Source organism: Anopheles cruzii, chromosome 3 (assembly GCF_943734635.1).
Source record: "Anopheles cruzii chromosome 3, idAnoCruzAS_RS32_06, whole genome shotgun sequence".
In the NCBI taxonomy this organism is placed as follows: domain Eukaryota; kingdom Metazoa; phylum Arthropoda; class Insecta; order Diptera; family Culicidae; genus Anopheles; species Anopheles cruzii.
Genome location: NC_069145.1, coordinates 18,935,441 through 18,956,111, shown reverse-complemented (window position 1 = coordinate 18,956,111; position 20,671 = coordinate 18,935,441). Strand labels below are relative to the sequence as shown.

Here is a 20,671-nt window from a genome sequence, read left to right as displayed (position 1 = left end):
GCTATGCTCTGGCTGAGATCCTTAACTTTTTTGCGTTTTTTATTCATTTATGTTATTTTTTGCATAAGTTTTTGTTTTCTTTTGTTCACTCTGAGAGTTCACTCATTCAACTACTTCCACCTGCTCCAACATTCAATGCTCTGTGTTGTTTAGTCTAGCGGCCGCCTTAAAGTGGCCCTTTTTTGCTCGTGTTCCTCGTCGCCGATCGAACGTAACAGGCGAAATTAAACATCCATGTGAACGTGTGGAACGAGTTAAGTCAATGTTCGCGATGGCTGAGACAATTCATTTCCACTATTGGGTCGATCGTAGCAATCGAGTTGCTTTAGCTGACGGCGTAGAAAAGAACCTGTGGCCAAAGACACGGTCTTCTAAGCCCCATGGGGCACCATTTGGGGTATTTTATGTTGGAGAGGGCACAGCACAATACCATGCACAGCTACACGTACACATACACATGTACATATCCATCCATTCACAACGTCACGAATTTTGCTAGGTAATTTAAAAAAGTTTTCATTTTCCCTTGTGCCACTAGTGTGACGGTAATACATCGAGAACGGATCGGGTGTACACGAACATATTGGCTGAATAGTAGGATCGGAAAGGTTTAACACAGAATTAAAAGAATTGCGTTGCGGAATCGTTGATTTTCCTTCGGTTCACGAGTAGCGCGAGGATCCATTTGCAAACAACAATAATGCCGTAGACACTTTTAAAGTTAAATTCATGCACAAAAAGTAGTAGTAGTTGTTGATCATTTGGGAAACTTTGAACTGTCTCTAGTAGTGAAATGGGCACATTGGTTGACGAGAGCCCAACGGAATAGGAAACGATGAATCTCTCAGAGAAGAATCTGACCGCTAAATATCCCTTCGAAAATAGAAAAGAAAATGCACATCAAGCACGAGACGGATCTTGATCGTCGATTGCTAGAATGTCCGGAGTTACAGGTCGAAGAGCGATAGTTACACATCATCATGCATTACACATAGTACCCCTGGTATGCGCTGGAAAGGACGGACGGTTCGAAACATGGGGTTGCCAAACTATCGTACGATCGGCCACCATTCAACATACAAACACTAATAGATATAGATGGATGCCGCACACACACACAATTCGAAATCGTCATGTGGTGGATGGTCGTTTTTCAGTATTTCAAGGATCATTGTGCACACAAACACACGCATACATACAAACACACATTTAACATATTTCTGCTGAGGTAAAAGAGATGAACACCGATACAAGAATGATGACGACGATTTTGGTTAACGGCGAGAAGGATGATGATGATCGGACTCCACCACGGGACCGTGAATTTTTAACGCCACGCACGAACTGCACGATTTACCAGACGTGAGCCTTCTTTTTGTGTTCCTTTTTGTTTTGCTCTCAATATAATGTGAATCTAATAACCCTATATACCGCGTGTCGTCCTCATTCCTTCTTCCACATTCTTGTCATGCTTTTTCCGTCCGTCCACAGCTTCCAGTGCTCCTCTGTGTTGGATTCTGCTGTTCGCCTTTCGCCCCACTATACTACCCAGTAATGCATCATGCTTCAGAGCTCTGTTGTGTACTTTCTTTTATGGTTCGAGTGAAATTCTTTATTTATACTCCTCTCGTCTTCTTCCGTCAGAGTTCGCGCTGACGACGGTACTGTGTGAAAACAAACAAACAAAAATGCTAATAATCGCTAAACGTATGATTAATTCTTCAGTAGTATGATTCGCATTGAGAATAAATTCGGCGGTGTTATAAACAAATGTAACCGTTCTCCGTACACGACGTTCGAAGGCTCCACCCGAACGCCGGAATAGCCCCCTCGCGTCTTCCCGAAACAAAACGTCTCTTCTGCGATACGCAGATATCTTCTAGAGCGCGCGTATTAGGAGAGAGAGAGAGAGAGAAAGGAAAAAAGAACACGCGTGGGAGGAAACATGTGCCGCCACCGGCAGTTACGCTTCGTAAGAACCATCCGCCACAACACAGCACTACTGGTATCGATCAAGAGGTGGCAAGCTTTAAATTATTTGTGAACGAAAACTGAAAGCTTTCTGTGTACGTGTGTCTATGTGCGAATGTCCTGTGTCCATCACGATCATCTTTCTCTGGTATGCGCGATCGGTGCGTGTTGTGTAACGGGCTGAAGAGTTGTTGTGTGTGTTGTTTGATACTGGGACGCAGCAGCACCATATGTCATTGCATGGCCGTGGTCTTGTTGAAATTGTGCATTCTAGTCTCTCTCTCACTAAAAGTGTCTCGGTATTGTGTTTTTTTGTATATGTCACACTCAAAGTCGCACACATAAACATACCCACACACACACACCCGTTGCGTGTGCGCGTTTTGATATTTCACGTGGGTGCGCGCAGTGATTTCTACAAAAATCAATCGCCCACATCATGGTCTCTGGCTATGAAGGCGTTTGCGTTGTGTTCCTCCTCGTCCTGCGTTTACCGATCAATCCCCGTTTCTACTCTCGAGGCGCTCGCTCAAACATTCCTCGTGTATGCCTCTGGCGATGAGAGAGCGAGTGGCGCATGTTACGGATGACATCGCGCAGACACATAATCTTTCCCGATCTCCTGTGCTCTGTATGCTTTGCGTTTTGGGCTGTCTTCTACTGCTGCTGCTGCTGCTGCTGCTGCTAACTCACTGCGCGCGCGGTTGGTCCAGCAGGCGCAGCACCGGGGTTCTCCGGTTTGCTTAAAATAGTAGAGTGTAGTCACCTAAAACACGCTCTCGCCTATACCGTACGCTGCACACTCCACCGAATGATTGTATTTTTTAATGTTTATTCGTTTGTTTTGGATTTCGTGTTTTTTTTTTTGTTTGTTTTTTCTGCGTTTTTCAGGACCACAACATCTCCCTACATTCCTGTTTTCCTTGTATCACGGCGTAGTACGATTTAGTAATGCAAATGGTTTCTTTTTTGTGTGTTTTCAAACGGGTTCATAAACGTAGCTTTGCTGCTGCTGCTGCTGCTGCTGGGTGACTTTGGCTGCAGATGATAAGGGCCGTTTGCGCTTATTTAGCGGCCAGCACCAGGTCTCTTCCCCCTCGACATTGTCTCTTCTTGTACATTTGCGCGCTCGCTTCTTATGTGTTGCTAGCGTAGCTCTTCCCGCGCGGGCTTACAACTCAGCATCTCTCGAATTCAGCTCGCTCGAGTCAGAGATGATGTTTTGCATGCGACTAGTACAATTGTCTTCTTCCAGTGTATCATCATCATCATATAATTCATAGTAAATATATAGAATGTTAATTTTTCTCTCCAGTTTCGGGTCTATGTTTGTTGTTGCTCGTCCTTTTCCATTTTCCGCTGCGAACCGGACGTGTAGTCCGCGCCCGAGACGGCCTTTCGTCGTCTACGTCTTCCTCTGCCAGTGTCGGAGTCAACTCAAGCGCTGTAAAATCTCTTCACAACATCCTTCCTTCTCGTTCGTTTCGCTCGTCTTACGTTTCTATCTCATCTTTCTCTCTCTCTCCCCCTATCTCTCTCCTCACGTAAGCATCGATAGAGCTACAATTTCGTTCGCGCTTTACACGACACAGCAAGCTTTCCACGTTCCTCCTCCATAAGACCCCTTTTCCTGTTCCGGCCGCGGCACCTCTTCTTAACGCATATCGAGTACTAGGCTAATGGTCGATTTAACCGCTCTTAAATAATAGGATGGCAACCTGACCGAGATAGAAATAGATGAAGTGGCGCGTTTCGTGCGTCACATACGACCCAAAGTTTCGACCGACGATACAGTGCCAGGTGGGGTTGTACTTCTTGTCGAACTCTTTCTTTATGTAGGCGGCAATGTCCTAAAACGAGAACAAGCAAACCAAAGCATATTAAATAACCGCGAATCCGCAACCTTTGGAGAGCAACATATGAGGAAGAGAAAAGAAAGCGCCACGCCACTAGGACCACAATGTCAAAACGGTGTGTGTGGTACCAGACACAAATACCCCGGGGCAAAGGCGAGGTATCCATTCACAATTGGCTGTAGGTGAATTGGTGGTTGCTGGTTTCCATTTTCAGCTTTCTTCCTTATCTTGTAACAGCTCCGAAGAAGCACTTTGCCACACCGCGAGGCTCGTCGTGACGCTCGCAATGAATATACGCGTGATTATACCGGCGTACCTGCCGCGTTCTCTGTCTCTCTTACACACTTTAGAAACTCAATTCCTCGGACCTCCAGAAAACAAAATATGCAAATGCGCATAATTTGATCCTAAACAAAACACTTCGAAACAAGCGAGAGGACTGGAGCAATCTTTCGAACTATTTTCCTTCCGTTAAAATGCACCACTTGGCGACGGCGAGCCAAGGGACCAAGGGACTGGGAAAGTTCTCACTCTTTACCCTTGGCGAGAAAACTTTGTCCATCGAGGTAAGTGCCTGCCACGCAGTCATAGTCAAATGGCGAGACGCAATCGCGATGAAAGTTGCTGTTCCATTGCCATTCTTATCGCGTTAATAAAAAAAAAAAGTCGGCCTAAGGTAGATGCTCACTCAATTTACAGAGCGCGACTGACTATCGGCGATAACATTTTTTAATTAAATTCCCAGTACATCAGTAAGATCGTAAGATTGTTCAGTTTAAACCAAAAGTAAGACTCAAAAATCATGTAATCACTTACAATATTCTACACTAAACGGAAAAGAAAAACGGTTACAAGGCTAACACAAACAAAATGAAATGTTTAAAAAGAACGGAAACCTTTCCTCAACTCCACCATTTGGTCATACAAAAGTTTCTGATGATATTTCTGACGATCTGTAGCGTTGTCCCCAGTAGTGCCCCAAAACTCAACTTTGCCATCGGACCGCGACAGGGAACGGACTTGCTGCAAAAGAGCTGATGATTGGTGACTGGGTTAAAATGGACCGTGGACACGTCTCTAGTTCTACGTCTGCCGCACCGTACGGGTGCATGCGAGATGGACAGACTGAACCACCCTGACCGTGTGTGTGTGTGTGCGCATATTTTGCAACTGCTGTCGATGGTAATCGTTTTTCCTCAGCTGAAAAGAATATCCCACCAGCACCGGTGGATGCGGCACCATCGCCACCTAGTGATTGAACGAAAGGTGTATCGCGTATGAACGGAAGATCACCGTCTGGGATGTCGCATCCTCATCATGGCTTCCACAGAAAGGATGCACGATCTCCCACGATCTCCCTTATCACCGTCGTACCGGTGGCAAACGGGGAGAGCAAAACTAGAGCATTGCAACAGCAGGATAGCAGCGGAAAAAAAACGAGTGGAACAGTGAACTATTGACGGAAGGGCTCGGTTGTTCATGAAAAGCAAACATAATCACCACACACAGCAGCCAGCCCATCACACTTCTCCCGCTTCCCGGTGGAACTTGAACAATCTCGGCGCGACAAAAGCACCGGATGCATCCAGCAGCCGGGCACAGTGTGGGTCTTGTTTGTCTGTCTGCTCAAGGATCAACACATGACCCGGACTCGGCCACAGTCCGCGCCATGAAAAGAGACAGAGAGAGAAAGAGTTAAAAAGCATGTCGCACAAAGAGTGTGCCATCGCATGACCCGCACCACCGCCCCGTCACTTCGTGGAGCACGGGTTTGTCCTCTGTTTGTGAAGCAAATAACCGGAGAACGACACAATCAGCGAGCGCCCGCTGAAGAGTGGCCCCGCCTGTGTCTGCACGTCAACTTAAGCCGTCCACCAGAGATACACCAGATGATGCTGCATCTCCGACGGCGCGATGCGCTCCGCTGTTCACAACCAGTAGTGGCTCGTCTCTTCAACTATGCAAAAGCAAGAACAGCAATCAAAAGAACCGGCCCGGCACAAAGGTCAGCGACGAAACATGCAACGAAAATTAGCTCAATCATGACGACGATGGATGACGAACGGGGAGCTGAGCCCTGCTATAAGCCCACAACAACAAACGAACAGCGTAATTCAAGCGTGCCACCAAGGATAACTCTTCCGTGTGTTCCGTGTGGGGTAGCTTTCCAAACTTTAAATAGCGAGAGTTTTACCCGAAACCAAAAATCAAACCCAACCACCATCCAGTATCGGTTTACTGCAATCTTTCGGTTCCGGGCCGGCGGCCGTAACTTACTTCGATTGGATGCCAGATAATTGGAGCGCCACGTTGCATCGGTGTGCCAGCGATGGCCTTGACAGATTGCTCTTCGCCGCAACATTCTGGGCTGTTGGGGTGGAGTTCCTGGCAACGGAAGCGCGGATATCTAGGATAGGCTTCGTCTGGTCCGGTGGCCGGAATAGTACGCGCCCACACAAGTGGCACATGCCAGGCAAGCCCCCCTTCGGCGCGCTCATCAGCATGCTGCTGCCATGCCAAACTGCCATTAGAGCAGCGCAGTGGAACTTACCCAGCCATCCGGCAGATTCTAGGAACGTCGGCCCTGCCTTACCGACCGGTGGTGGCGGCTTCCCTTGCGGGCAAAACCGGGAACTGGAACATCGACGCGATGGAAAAAGTGGATCGATTGTCGCCCCGTACCGACACCGTAATCAAGGGGAGTGCTGGTAGCGCGGGGAACCCTCCAAAATGAGGCACCACTACCGCGAGTAGCCGAAAAGGGGTCAACAACGAATGCCACCAACGGAATCGCGCGCGAGGGCAGCGTTCTCGGTCAGAAAGAAAATTGATGGTTCTCACAACCACCAAACGGATGGGAGGGGGGGCTTCATTTGGGTGGCCTCTAACAGGGAACGGGGTCACACAGCCCCCACAGACCCCAAATCCCAGACACCTTTAATGTTCCGCGACGTGTGTGTAAAAGCAAAGACTTTTTGACGATGGCGCTGGGGAGAGTCAGTCATTTGGCAACCCACAGGCCACACTCTGCCAAAAGTTTGGGGAGACCCAACCCAATACTGTCCCCCCGCGGCTTACAGACAATCAGACTGTTTTGGAAAATTTTGTTGGCCGCGCATCTACCAACGGAATTCCTACTACAAGCGCCGTACGCCCATCCACCGCGCAGAACCGTATTTTATAGAATACCTGCACGTTCTGGAAACCGATTGGAAAGGATTCCATTGCTCATCAAAAAGGACATATAGTTGTGGACCTGTACGCCTTGCTCGTTGCTTGGATTTTTGTTTCTGTAGTCCATCCATCCGCTGCCGTTGGTGATAGGTTCGCGCAGAACAGGAAATTTATTTGTTTACTTCATACAAACAGCAACAAACACAAGTAAAACTCATTCCTTGGTGTGCAAGCATAGTGCCTGCGATGCGGGTGCAGGAACTCCCCCTGGGGAAGCGGGGAATCGCCAAAACGTAGTTAAAACTTTATCGATCGATTACGAGTTTTATTTGGAAGACCCCGATATGGAAGCAACGCCGTCCACAGTTCAGCCTTCGTTAGTGCGCCGGCCATGTCTCACTGTTGCGGAAAGACGACCAAAGGCAAGGACGACTATTGCACCGCGCCAGACCTTCCTGTTTGCTGCATCAGTATTCATGGATGCGGTCTTGTGGTGGGATTCGAAGGCGACGGCGTTCATGAAGTGAAAATGAGGTCCCAGGTGAAGATAATTTACCAGCACATTAGCGCCAACCGAGAAAAGCGCCGCCAGCTGGTGCGCCCCTGGTGATCCTGGCCAGACTATCCGCCGCGAGCCGCAAGATGGAGCGGGTGACGAAGCGTCAGCCAGCCAAACATTATTACCGCAATATCGCGCCGTTCGATCATAACAGATTCATAGAATATGCTTGTGGAAAGTGTCCTTGGCCCTTCAGACTAAGATTGTAGTACACAACCAGAGGGGACCCACAATTTTATTGCTTTGAAAAATCGATAGATTTAAACCACAACACGGCTGTAGCAGCAAACAACAATGCGGTCGCCAGTTTGCTCGCGTGATCCAAACCTTACTTTTGGGCCATAGTAATGCTCTTTTGCTTGCGCCAACTAACCCCCGAAACGGTTGGCGGCATAAAATAGTCATCAAAAACTCTGTTACCAACTGCTGAACTTCATAAATCGCCGAACGATGGGGCCGATTGCCCTCCGCGGTACGGGAATTGATGGCGCACCCGTTTGCTCCCTCTTTGTCACTCTCCTTGTTCTTCCGCCTTGGATTTTGCCGAGGACCTGCATGCTTCGGCACGGATTGTGGGAAACCCAGGGGCGCTTCTTCACTTTTATAGACACCCGCGAACGCAGCGAACCCACCAAAAACTACACGAAAGCGGTTCATCCTTGGAAAGGACGACGTGGTGCACCGACGGATACGACGGAGATGCTCTGTGCAGTCTTTGCTAAAGCTGCTAATATTAAGGGGATTTATTATTCCACTTTCCATCTGAACCCACTTGACGGTAACTTTGGCCAGGCTCGTCGGCACGAGCCTCCAAAATCCGGAATAGACTGCGCCGAACGCAAATTTTAAAGTGAACAATATTTAACGTCAAATGGGCATTAGTTTTCACCTGGAGCGGTGAATGAAAAAGGATAATGCACCCTCGAACTTTGACGGAAAATACTGGCGCGCCCTGGAGACCCTGGATGTTATTGGGACGTGTAAAAGGCACAAAACGGTCCGGGATCGGTTGGCATAGAAAAATGATGCCCACCACACCTACCTAATTCAATGTTAGACATTAAAGGGAAGAGCTACAAAGACGCTGCTGAAATAAGCTCGGACGCAAGAAAGGCTCTCACAGCAGAAGCATCAAGTTGTCGCACGTCCCAAAAATGAGGCCATGTACCGAGAGTTGAATTCTACCTTCTCTCACTCTCAATCGCTCTATAACTGTCTCCCTCTTTCTTGCACTTTTCTCTAGAGAGAATTCGCACAATGCTCACTCATGATCCACGCACATCCACCACCCACCATCATTACCGGCGGTGGGGCTGGCAGCCCAAACCGAACCGAACCGCCCGTCGGCCCGAAAACCTATGGCAATGTATGTTCCGGTGAGGGAAGCACGGCCAACCAAACGAGCAACGGGATGGAAAAACACGACCACAAACGGGGTCTGATGGTGGCCACTGAAACGACTGACTCTTCCGTTTCCATCATCCGGTTGCGGGAGCTCATCTTTTGCTCGTCGGCCTCTAGGCCTAATGATGGCTGACTGGTGTTCTTGAGACTAATTTTAGCAACGACACGATAAAAGGGAAAATTCCAGCAAATTGCTTTGGACGCAGCGCGCTACGACTTCGGTGGTGGTCGGTCGGCCATAGAGTCGAGCCGCACTGACCACCCACCGCAGATGGGCGGGCTGGCAACATTCTCTTTGACGGCTGGTGAACGAAAATAAATTTTCCAATGCACAGCATACGTGTTTTAAAAATTATCTCTACCAGATATCGTTTGCCCCCGATTCCGGTACAACCACCAGTGACGCTGAGTGTGCGTGAAAAACTTCTATTACGTCAACTTGGGGATTTTCACGTCATCTAGCGCGTCTCGAGCGCGGTCTCTCTCTCGCGCTCTGCTTGTTGATCGAAGGATCCGTTCATCGGTCCCCGCCGAACGTTTTGCGGAAGAAGTAACTCCATTAGGAGGGATATATAAATCAATCAATATCGAACAAGAGAACATCGCCCGTGGCGTTCGCCTCTTACCAAGGACAGATTAGCCGGGTTTTTGGAACAAAGCGTACCGTTGTTCTCCCCGCCGTTCGACAGTGAGATGGTCAAGGTTCCATTCGAGTAAAAGTGTGGTGAACCAATAGGTTTCGTCGTGGGTCCTTTGCAAAATTTTGACTTTCGGTTCCCAACGGTGCGCGCGCGCCCATCGAAAACACAAGAAGTGGTTCCTGACATCACCCACTATCAACCTGTTATCTAGCAACTGAAAGCAACGGGGAATGATAATCGTGCTTCTTAGGAAAAAAAATTCTATGAGAAAAACAACCGCCCAAACCGTGCTGGGTTCAACAAGCCCGGAGATCAGTAGGAAATGTTTTCTTTGTACGATCGTCTGCCTTCGCGCAATCCCGAGCAAAGTTGTGAAAAGTTAAGCAAGCCATAAATCAACCCTTTTTATCACAATTTATAGCGAGAGGCTCAAATGCCAAGCGGGTGCCTTGTGGTCGCGTCTCACAGCATAAGCCGCGTTCCGTATAAAGGGTGGTGCATATGTTTTGATTCTACAAATGGACGCACAATAATGTCCCCTTCCCTGCGACGCCATTAAGTTTGTCTTTAGAACTGATTTCCACAGCAGGTTGTTAAAAAAACACTTGCGGTTATCTCGGATTTTTCTCGCAAAATATAGACTAAAGAACGTACAAGGGCAATTCAGGCTACACCCGTGCGTGGCACAGGATCATGATGCTCGTATCACCCGTGCCCACCTGTAAAAAGCAACAACGAACGAAACTCGTGTCCCTTTGTAGGTCACACTGCCCGCCACACAGGCAAATGTGTTTCAGAACTTCGTTCGTCGTTACTCTTGGGAAATTCGCTCACACATCAAAGGGTTTTGAAGCACCGAACCAAAGGGAGTAGAAATGGAACAAACGCACTCTTAATGATATTCCACCGTTTCACCATTCTCGCCGCACTGTCACTTCAATGCCAGTGCTTAGAAGCATCGGCCATTGAAGGATTCATCCTATGCTTCTTCAAATGCAAATATAATGTTAATCCCATGGTGGTTTGCCGTTTCTTTGCATAATTTGTAAACATCTGTACCGGTTATGTGGTTCTACTATGTAATGACAGGTAAATCTTCTACCCATCACTCTTGGAAGAACCATACCGTGGGCTGCCGCCTCTCTTGTTACAGAGTCAAACAATAGTACTATATGTGGTGCTATTTTAAAATATCTAACTATTGCAGGACCTGGTCAACATTGCAACAAAAACGGGAAAAAGGAGTCAGAGATAAGAGAGTTTTAGATTTTTTCCTAGCCACCGTACCGGAAGGCATGACGTCATGTTCAGGATGCCTATATCTAGGACGCGCACAACATGACGAAAAATGCGCACGATCATTTCACGTGTCCATGCTCTTCAGTCGGTCCGCCGCCTGCCGTTTGTCGTAGAGCTTTGCACAGGTGGTAATTGCTGGAAATCGGAACCGCGACTTCAAACACGACCAAAAGCAATCACACCATACACCACCACCGCGGTGCCGCGTGTTCTGACCTAACACAAGTCGTGGTCGAGCTCCTGTAGCACCACCGACCCACCTGGCGCAGGTTTAACTGGGGCAAATTTAATTTCCCCAATAAAACTCGACGCGGCCGCAGCACCACTAGTAGCGGCGGCTAATCGGGAGCGGGTGTTCGAAAATGGAACGGAAAATGTGAACGCACCCAAACGAAGCACTGGCCCGCAGCAGTCGACAGCAGACAAAACGGTGTGTGTATGTGTGTGTGTGGGTGAATGGGTGGCAAGGGTTTTATCGGTGATGCTACACCCTTTTCTTGCCGGAGAAGGACACCCTGGGCAAGTTATCAGTAAAAGGTTGGGTGGTGATGGTTGAATGATGCAGATGCTACAGTGTTACAGTGTTCCTCTGATTCAAAAAGCTACACATCGGGTTAGATCATCGGTTTCTAGATCACTCGACGCCAATTTGTACCGCACAAAAGTAGATGCGTTTCGATTCATAAAGCGGCGAGGTTGATGGATTGAGGATCAGAAGCAACTAAACGGATCCGACCCTAAGTTTGGCCCGGGTGCGATAACCCGGTCTCTTGAAAATGGGAAAATAATATTACCGCATGAAAGTGACTTGCAAAAACTTGGAATTAATCAACCTGTTGCACGTCATTGGGCCAGGTTAAACACAAACGGGTCGTGCATTCAAGTCGTTTCTTTTGGTACTACGCAGAAGTTGTGTCGCAGAATTGTATCGACAGTTTGGCTCCAATTTATTTCAAAACAAACGCGTTCATTCCAGAAATCCTCTTCACCGGTATTTCAATTCAACGCCTTCGCCCGAAACCAAAGAAAACGAAACTAAAAGGACTCGAAACTAAAATGGCCGAGGCAAAGTAAAAGGACTCGAAAACAAGTTACCATTCAGGGGGCTAAAAATAATATATCTTACAGGGAAACACCAGATAAGCAAAACATCATTAAAACACGCCATGAGAGTGCTTCTGCCTCGGCGATAAGACGATTACGGCGTTATTATGCAACCTCTTTGAAAGTGTACACCAACCGATGTTTTGCAAAACTCTGGTGATACTTTTCAACTGCGGAAGTTGCGTGGAAGGCGTAACGGCGAGTTTTCTCGGTTCCATAATTCCATAGATGAAAGCTCACATGAATCGAAACGGCCAACGAATATTCATCCGAAAGGAAGTCCTGTGCGAGAATCGAACACGTGAACTACATGTTAACTTCAAGCTCCATTAGCTATCGTGAAGCGTTGTCATTGACGCTTTCACCCAAAATCCTAAGCAGACGATGACGACGAAGCACGTCCATTTTCAATCCGTCGTAGGCGAAAAGCGATATGGTACGTGACCATAACACAAAAGCTAGATCATTCTGGACTGAGCCACTTTTAGCAAACAAGCCCTATTACAAGTTCAAAGATTCCCGTTATCAGTCGGATGTCCTAAAGTTGTTCAAAAACTTTTGAAAAGTATGTTAAGTTAACGCATCACGATCTAGTTGCAGTACTTTCGCCATAACCTTCGGACCCATCTAAAGTATGGCTATAAAATTATACACCCGACTGGATTTGCTCATGATCCTCTGTCTGTTTGACCCTGTTTATAGTCGTTTACACTTTCCTTTTCGTGAAGAACGCGTCCCGCGGATTCAACTTTCCTTCAGAAGCCAAATAGCCGCCGCTTTTTTATGAAAAAAAACTCGGTGCGCCATCCGCTGGCCGTGTACCGTATTCCGTTTCCACTCCAAATTCCCTGTTTGCATTCGAACACGTACTCATTTGCCTAGCTCTCCCCGATAGGGTATGGAACACCCTACAGCGAAACAAAAAAAAGGACACTAACCTACTAAACCCGACCACCACCTCTTCAGCCAGCAATAACGAATGCGCGCTCTCTCGTGCCGCCGCTCTACCCTTCACGCTGATCCACTTTAAGGCACAAATCGACCCGGCCGGTGCCAGTAAAAGCAATGTTCTGGATACTTTTTCCTAGGAGGAAAGCCCACGGAACCCAACAGCAGAATTGTACTCTGTGAATACCATCAGGGATTGTACTGTTCAGCTGACATACTCGTATATCAAAGGCCAGGGCAGGTGGATACTAAAAACCACGTCAAAATGTGCATTTTGTTTTTCCAGGTCCCGAATACCACTTTATTTCGCCTGGAGAAGGATGGCGGTCATACATGTAAATGTTTCACGGTCGGACCACTTATCAGCAGCAGGTTGTGCGCACGAGATCAATTGTGTCGTGTCGATCGATTTTTATAGTGTATCACAAAAGGAACGACACAATAAAAAGCAACCTTTTTTTTTCAATGTCACTCACTGGGCTAATAACATGATAACTAATAAGATAAATGTAAAAAAAATCCGGACCTGGTAAAGATGTCTTTTTGATGCACCATTCTTGGAGCAACTAATAAATGAGCAAAATATAGCACAGCCCGAAGAATAGAATGAAACACACGTTTTATGAACAATGTGTTACCGATGGCGACCAACATGCACAAAATGTGTGCGTTTAAAAGATCAACCCACGGGGAGTGCAATAGTGAGAGAGTACGTACGAACGAAGCCTCGACGGGCGGATCCAAAAACACCCATGTTGTTCTCGACCATAGCGTGGTGGTACGGCGTAGCACCCTGCAGTATATTGATTTTCTGTGTTTATTTATAAAGCCTAACATTCAACGTGTCCATTTGCAGCGTCATTTTTCGATGGAAATGACGAAAACACAGAGAGGAGTCCACCCTAACACCGCCCAGGAAACTGTTAACTAGGAACAAAACTAGATCCGAGGACAAGAATTCAACACCGTCATATCAATCCACTGAAATGTATGGGAGAAACATAAAATCAGACGTTCATCGAGTCGGACCGCAGCTCACGAATCGTCTCAGTTATGAACGTTACTCGACATAATAGCGTCAGGCATATATTAGAAATTACGATTCACTTTCTGGCCGTGTTTGTAACCCTAACCTTCATAACCCTGATTGCTGTGACACGCTTCGGTTGCAGCAGTAGCAGCTGACCAAGGACGCGCGCTACGCACAGGTGAGCGCATAAATTATGCTAGATTGTGCTCTTCCTCCCGCTTGCGCACTGACAGGTAAACCTTTTTCTTGTGCCCTCTATGCCAACGGCAGCCAAATTCTCGTTGCACTTACCACCGACAACCATTTTGTTTCATGAATAAAACGGCTTGAGCTCAAGTACCCTTCCCTCTGTCGGTCGTGAGGTGACCGGCGCGAGTATAGAAGAGAGTGAAACAGCAAGATTTTGGCCGGTGGGCCGTTTGTGTGTGTGTGTGTGTGTGTATGTGCGTTTGCTAAAAATAGGTTTAATTTATTGCAAGCGCATCATCCACGCTTTTTCGCGACGAACCAGACCCAACCCAATGGGCGGCAGTGAATGAATGCAATAGCGAAACTCCGCATAATGTCATCATCTGCACACGACACGATGCGGAGGAGGAACCAACTTTTCGCAGAGACCTCACTATACGACGTGTTCCGAAACTTTACAACCCAGGACCCAAGCCAAAGGACACTTTTGTTGAACGTGATCGTCAAGCAAAACAGCTGGTCTGTGAGCAAAATCTTTTGGGGGGGAAATAACAACATCGGCTTACCGCAACACGCGTACGTTTGTTGCCCTCTCGCCGTTTGTTTGCGGGACATGAATCGCGGTCGCAAATCCAACCGACTGGGAGCGGATCTTTGGACCGATGATGGTGTGACCCTAACCGAGCCACGTTTTCGTAGCGACCAAACTTTGTGGATTGCTCCCTTGTCACTCTCTCTGCTGGTCGGAAGACAGAACGGTCCGAGAATCTTGCAATTTTGAACACGTTTGGAAAGTCTCGGCCGGACAAACGGGACTGTTGCCAACCCATCATCACCTGTCATAGGTGCGCGCGTCAACCACTTAAGGGTGAAAATGGAGTTATGAGCATTTCTGCACGTGATTCACATCTAATTACGAAACGCGGGTCCCTCCGCACCGTTCAGGGGGACGGTTGGTTGGGAGCGGTGAGATCTGAAGAACCACTTCATGGCGGGCGGGGGTATAGGGGTGATGGTGATGTTGAAGTGCATCCATCAAACGATTGAACACACGTTTGAAACTCGTTCTCCAGAGGTTTTGCTCTTCTCCATCGCATAAGAAGCACGTTCAAAGGATCACTCTAGGCCTCCACTCACTGGGATCCCGCGCCGGGGTTCACCGACGACGACACCCGAAGGTCTAACAACATTATCCTTGGCTAGTTAGTCCAGCACAGTAGCTGCAACGGTATCATCTTAGTAGCCGCCAACGACGAAACCTGTGCGTCCTTGGCTTACTTGGCAGGCATACTTTGTCGCCTGGCTGTCGCCCCGTTCGGCTCGATGCTTTCGACAAAGTAGCGTTAAGGGGACCTCTCGACCACCACACCACACCCTCCACACGTGCACGTACCTTTTCGATATTGTACTTTTCCAGTGCCTGCGTCGCACAGTCCACCGCGTCCTGCTGCATTTCTTCGCCCATATCGGCATTCTTGATCACTGCCTTGCGGTCACTCATTTTTCTAGCGCTATTTGATTTTCTGTTGCTGGATGGCGACGAAGGAGATGATGACGACCTGTGTCCGGAGCGAGCAAAACAGGAGAGAAGATCAGAAGACGATTATAAAAATGATTCAATTTTTCAAGTTCACCGCCCGCGCTGCACAACAACAAGCTAAATTTGATTTAAAATGATTCACTTCGCGACCCTTTTACCACTTGAAACCGGGAGACGGGAGTACGACGCTTGTTACTGCACGACCTGCAGACTTGGAGACTTGGGCAGATATTGATGCAAAAGGTTGCTTCTTTGGTTGCTTTGTGAGATAATTATCATTCAGACAGCACTCTATAATTGAAACGGAGCAATTGCTTTCACAGCAAGCTGGGAGAAAAATTTGCCATTTTACCAAAGCAGAAACCGGGGCGTTCTCCTTTCACTGCGCGTTGTGAACGAAACACAGGAAATTGGTGGAAAACCTTTCACTCTCTCACGCAGCACGATTTTCCTTACGTTTTGTTGTTCGGAACGCGTGATGAGCGGCAGCGTTCGACTCCTGACCTGACTGGGATTGTCTAGAATACTTTCGTACAATCTGCGGAAACTCGCGCAAAGATTACTGCGATGTGTCAGAGCTTTCGTGATTTTATGACGTTCGGAATACCATTTTCGAACATTCCAGAACATCTCTCTCACCAGCCCTGCATCTTCATGACTTCAAAAACCCGTTGGCGCAAACGGTGTGAAAATTATAATTGAATAATTTATATACCAACGATGTCGCGTGACGTTTACCGTATCTCATTTCGGTAAAAGCACGCGACAGGAGTCGTCATCCGCCCATTCGCCATGTCCTGTGACACACCCGAGGTGAAACGGTGGTGAAAATATCGTTCATTGGTACCATCCCCACAGCACTGTTTGAGTTTGAGCAACACAACGATTGAAAAGAGAGTGGCGGCCTCTTCGGAAAGCACCCCGACGGAGCTCGACCCAATATTTCATGGTGAAATGTGTGCTCCCTCAGTTCAACCTAGCTCGGCCGGGTCAGCCAAAAAGGTGCTCGAAACCACCATGACCTAATGACGGTATCGGCACTAGAACCAAGGGCTGCTCTATGCCCACGCCACATCTATAACGAGGCGCTGCAGGTTTCGGAGTATGTGACCTTGAATGCTGACTAACGAAACTCCACATTGCTGAAAGCCACCTAATTTTGGTATGCTCTCGATAAACGTTTTGAGTTGCTCTTTTCTCCGCAAGCATCCTGCTCTACCCTGCATTGGGTCTCTCTCTTTCTCTCTGTGACTCTCGTTTAAGTGAATCTTGCAATCTAATGCCGTTTGTTGCATCCTCTAAACTTCACTTACTGTACACGCCAACCTTCTATCCTCTTGCTAAATGCCGTGCGTTTCCAATTTCAGCAACATGCAGCTTCATACATCTTTTATCGGGCACCTTCCACGAACCTGATCCTAACCACGAATAAAAATCGAAAAACGACTCCTTCGATTCGTAGAAAATTCTTTCTTTTGTCCGCGCGCTTTACCTTGAAACCAGTGTGAAAGAAAAATTAAACAAAAAGGAAACACTTTGCCGGGACCTTAGATTGCTCTTAGGAACAGGAATAGAACAGGGGCACCCCGAAAGTGCTCGTATGGGGCCTTTTTATGTCAGGCTTCGATTACTCTTTAGTTGAACCATTCTTCGTCCCACGCTTGCCCTTATCGAGCATAATGGAGCACGTGCATCGACACAAACCGTGGATCACACAGTACACGACGAAGAAAGTGGTGTGCACTTACGAGGCGCCTTGCGTTGATAAGCTAAGGCCTTGAACGGCCTTAGCTACTCCCCCTGACACGAGCCTGAAATGTGAAGTGCCGAAAACGAAAGGAATGCTTTTCTACATTTTTCCACATCATAGTCAAACCCTGAAGAAGCATCGGTTATTAAATGGGGTTAAAGTTTATCTTTCTATAAACTTCCCACGTCGCATGGAAGCAGAACCTTTGGACGACGGGCACAAGGCGCCCCTTCAATAGAAAATTCCTCTACGGTTCAGGCATAGCTAATCGCCGATACCACACATTGTTCCACCATACACTTCTTCTGTTGGGTTATAATGCAATCATTCACTCCCGATGTTGGAGATGAATTACACGGAACGATCCTGCCGAAGAGTATCCTGACGCAAGTTTGCAAAGAAAAAAATCTGTCAACCGTCAGCCACGCGACTCTCACTGACCTTCTCTGTTTCGCTCAATCTTGTTTGCTTCCTATTTTCTCTCTTTCTCTCTCTCTCTCTTTCTTGCCTACGCTCCTTCACATTCGCTCTCGCTGCTCGTCCACAGGCTTCTCCGTTAAACGCAATATCCGTTCGCTCGCCTTCCCAGGGGCTTCCGGCCGCAGCCATGGCAGCGAATCGCGGTGTGGCGACACAGGAAATTCCATCATTGCTAGCACATGGACACATTGGCCGTCCGTTTTGCACAACCAACCTCGGCGCCCTCGTTTGCACTCATCCTTTACGAAGCGTGTGGGTCGACGGTGGAGTTTGCCGCCATATACAGAACCACGTTCACGTCTCAATGCCAATGCCCGTTATGCCGATTTTCCATGTAAGCCTCGGGTTCTCCATAAAATAAAATTTATAGTTAGTAACCCTCTGGGTGGTCCGTTGGAGCAAAAACTAACGGAGAAATTGAACGCGTTTGAAAACCCCACTGAAATAACGAAACGTGGTAGATGCTATTCGAGGTAGGTTCGTAAAATGGAGCAGGCCATCCTTTGCCCGACTTTGGACCGTTTGGCACTAAATTTCAAGCACCACACACGCACACATTGCACGGCATACGAAAACCACCTTGTTTCATTTCGGGTTCTCGATTTTTCTCGACCTCGACACTACTTTCGCAGCCCGATCCGATCCGCGTAGCACCAGCACTAAGGTTGGGTTCCTCCCGGCAAAATGTGTTTTTCCAAACGCGATTGGCTGTATCATATTGGTCCATTGCTTTCCGTTACTTTTGTCCACTGTTCCCGGCGCAATGCACTGTGTGCCGGGCGCCACACCAAGCACAGTCGCATTTTACAATTAAATTTGCTCACCGCCTGCTTTCAGCACCCGGGATAACTCTACACCGATGTAAGTGATATCGTTTCGATGGATTAGATGTATTCTTATGTATGATTAGTTATAATTCAATACGATGCAAAAGAACTTGAACCTTCTTCCGGCGAAAATTTTTTTGAAATGATCTCTTCTCTGTATCTTCTGACTAACTTTTCGATCCGACTCAGCCTTTTTTCTCTTTTCTCTCTCTCGCAAACCTGACTTTCGAACCTGAACTTTCTTTACCGAAACTGACCAAGTGCCGAACGGGACAGCGCTCTTTTCTCTCAATTTTTCTCTATTCTCTCTCGTTTCGACCCGAAGTTAGCCGATTTTAGCAACAAATTCTCTTTGCCCGCTGCAGGCAGTTTCTAGCAGGCGGTTTCTAGCACCCGAACAGTCGAACTGGGCTAAGACCAACAGCACTGGTCTAAATCGAACAGGTCGAAAGTTGCGTCTTTTGCTGTGTGAACTGGGTTTAAATTTTGCGCCCGTTATCGGAAAAAAATTGCAAAAAAGCGACACAAAAAGAAATGGCATTTACCAACGTATCTTGATTTTTATGTGCTCCGAAAAGGTTGCTTTTACGGTATTGCTCATGAAGTCATGCCAGGGACCTAGAAGAAAAAAAAGATTTCATGTGAACATATCTCGATGGCGTCAAAAATGAAAAATGTCCAAATGCGTTGTTTCACTTCAAAAACATAAATCACCTTTCCCAATTCTAGATTAATACGTTCATGATGTGCCGTAATTTTCTGACCACCGCACTTTCTTCCTTCTAGCGACGGAACAGTGTCAAATGAGAAATCCCGACAATGCGGCACTAGCGAAATATAACGCGTGAAAAAATGGAAAGTATAAATCACGAATCGCTGCCTCTATTTTCCGCTAACAAACAAACGAACAAAATTTAACTGACACCTGCACGCACTCCCGCCGGAAGCGACAAGGAACTGTTTGTGACAAGGACAACCAATCAGAATTATATGCTTCCCGAAAAAAAATTCCGAAACCACCGGGGACAGAGTTTAGCAAGGTATGCTGTATCGTGTGAATGGCACAGGGTAGGCGATAAAGAAGAACACGCAATCTAAGAAGGAGCCATTTCGCGTGGCCAACTTGCATTAGAATGGCTATCGACTATCGATAAACGGCACACGGCCCGCAATAAACCGCTCCGAAGGACAACACTCGACTCTACCTAATCTTTCTCCTTGTCCAGCAGTGCTACGCACAAATCTGTGTTTCGCATAGCTTCCTCTCGTATTTCGCTCATCTCTAAATCTCTCTTGGGTCTACGGAGTGAAAGAGCTTAAAAGAATCTCCAAGTAACACGCGTATTCGTGGCAATTCACACTAAAGATAGCCGTAAACTAAACTTGCACCGCGTTGTTAAGAGCTGATAAACTTTGCACACATGTTAAAAATTTTCTCATTTTGAAAACGTGTATACAAATGAATGAAGCCAGCAAAGAATATTACCGCAGTTGCCGTATGTAGCCGTGTTTCAATGCGATTCTGCAGCGCACAAACTTTCCGTGCTATAGTCACAAACCAAGTGCTTACACTCCATTCAGGACGCGTCGGAAATGGCAAAGTGTACGTGCGGGACCCTTTTGAAGCATCACTTGTCTCCAACCGCGATATATACGCTATGGTTTACCTTATCATCGACACTTCGGAGAGGATTCTCCAAGTCAGCTGGCGACCACGTTTGGAGTTGAACTTCACACCGCTTACTAGCACCCAGCGTGTGGCCCTCAGATTTAGGTTAGTCGCTCCAGAGAGAGAGAGAAAGAGTTCTGGACTACTAGTGAGACTTGCTGCGGCTCTTCAGAGCTAGAATCGATTCAAACATAACTGCTACTTTCTCCAGCATGTTGTGTCTGTCTCAT

General features: G+C 47.4%; 1 protein-coding gene across 2 annotated transcripts; it reads right to left on the bottom strand.

Moving 5' to 3' along the window:
* Positions 1-27: 27 nt before the first annotated feature.
* LOC128273694 (dynein light chain 1, cytoplasmic) lies at positions 28-20,340 on the bottom strand. 2 transcript variants are annotated; one of them, XM_053011719.1, is made up of 4 exons: positions 20,259-20,340; positions 19,318-19,390; positions 15,569-15,734; positions 28-3,821 (listed from the first exon to the last, which is right to left on the bottom strand). In XM_053011719.1, exons 2-4 carry the CDS (start codon positions 19,371-19,373, stop codon positions 3,660-3,662), a joined length of 384 nt encoding a protein of 127 aa, XP_052867679.1. In that variant the 5' UTR covers positions 19,374-19,390; positions 20,259-20,340; the 3' UTR covers positions 28-3,659. The 2 variants fall into 2 exon arrangements, with proteins under 2 accessions (XP_052867679.1, XP_052867680.1); XM_053011720.1 differs by lacking the exons at positions 19,318-19,390; positions 20,259-20,340 and adding an exon at positions 18,770-18,919 and having other exon boundaries at positions 29-3,821.
* Between the last annotated feature and the right edge of the window lie 331 nt (positions 20,341-20,671).

Coding starts and splice junctions, on each gene's coding strand:
- LOC128273694 (XM_053011719.1), bottom strand. CDS start 19,373: ATGAGCAATACCGTAAAAGCAACCTTTTCGGAGCACATAAAAATCAAG. Junction 15,735..19,317: donor ATAAAAATCAAGATACGTTG/GTAAATGCCATT, acceptor CTCCGGACACAG/GTCGTCATCATCTCCTTCGT. Junction 3,822..15,568: donor AAAAGTACAATATCGAAAAG/GTACGTGCACGT, acceptor TTCTCGTTTTAG/GACATTGCCGCCTACATAAA.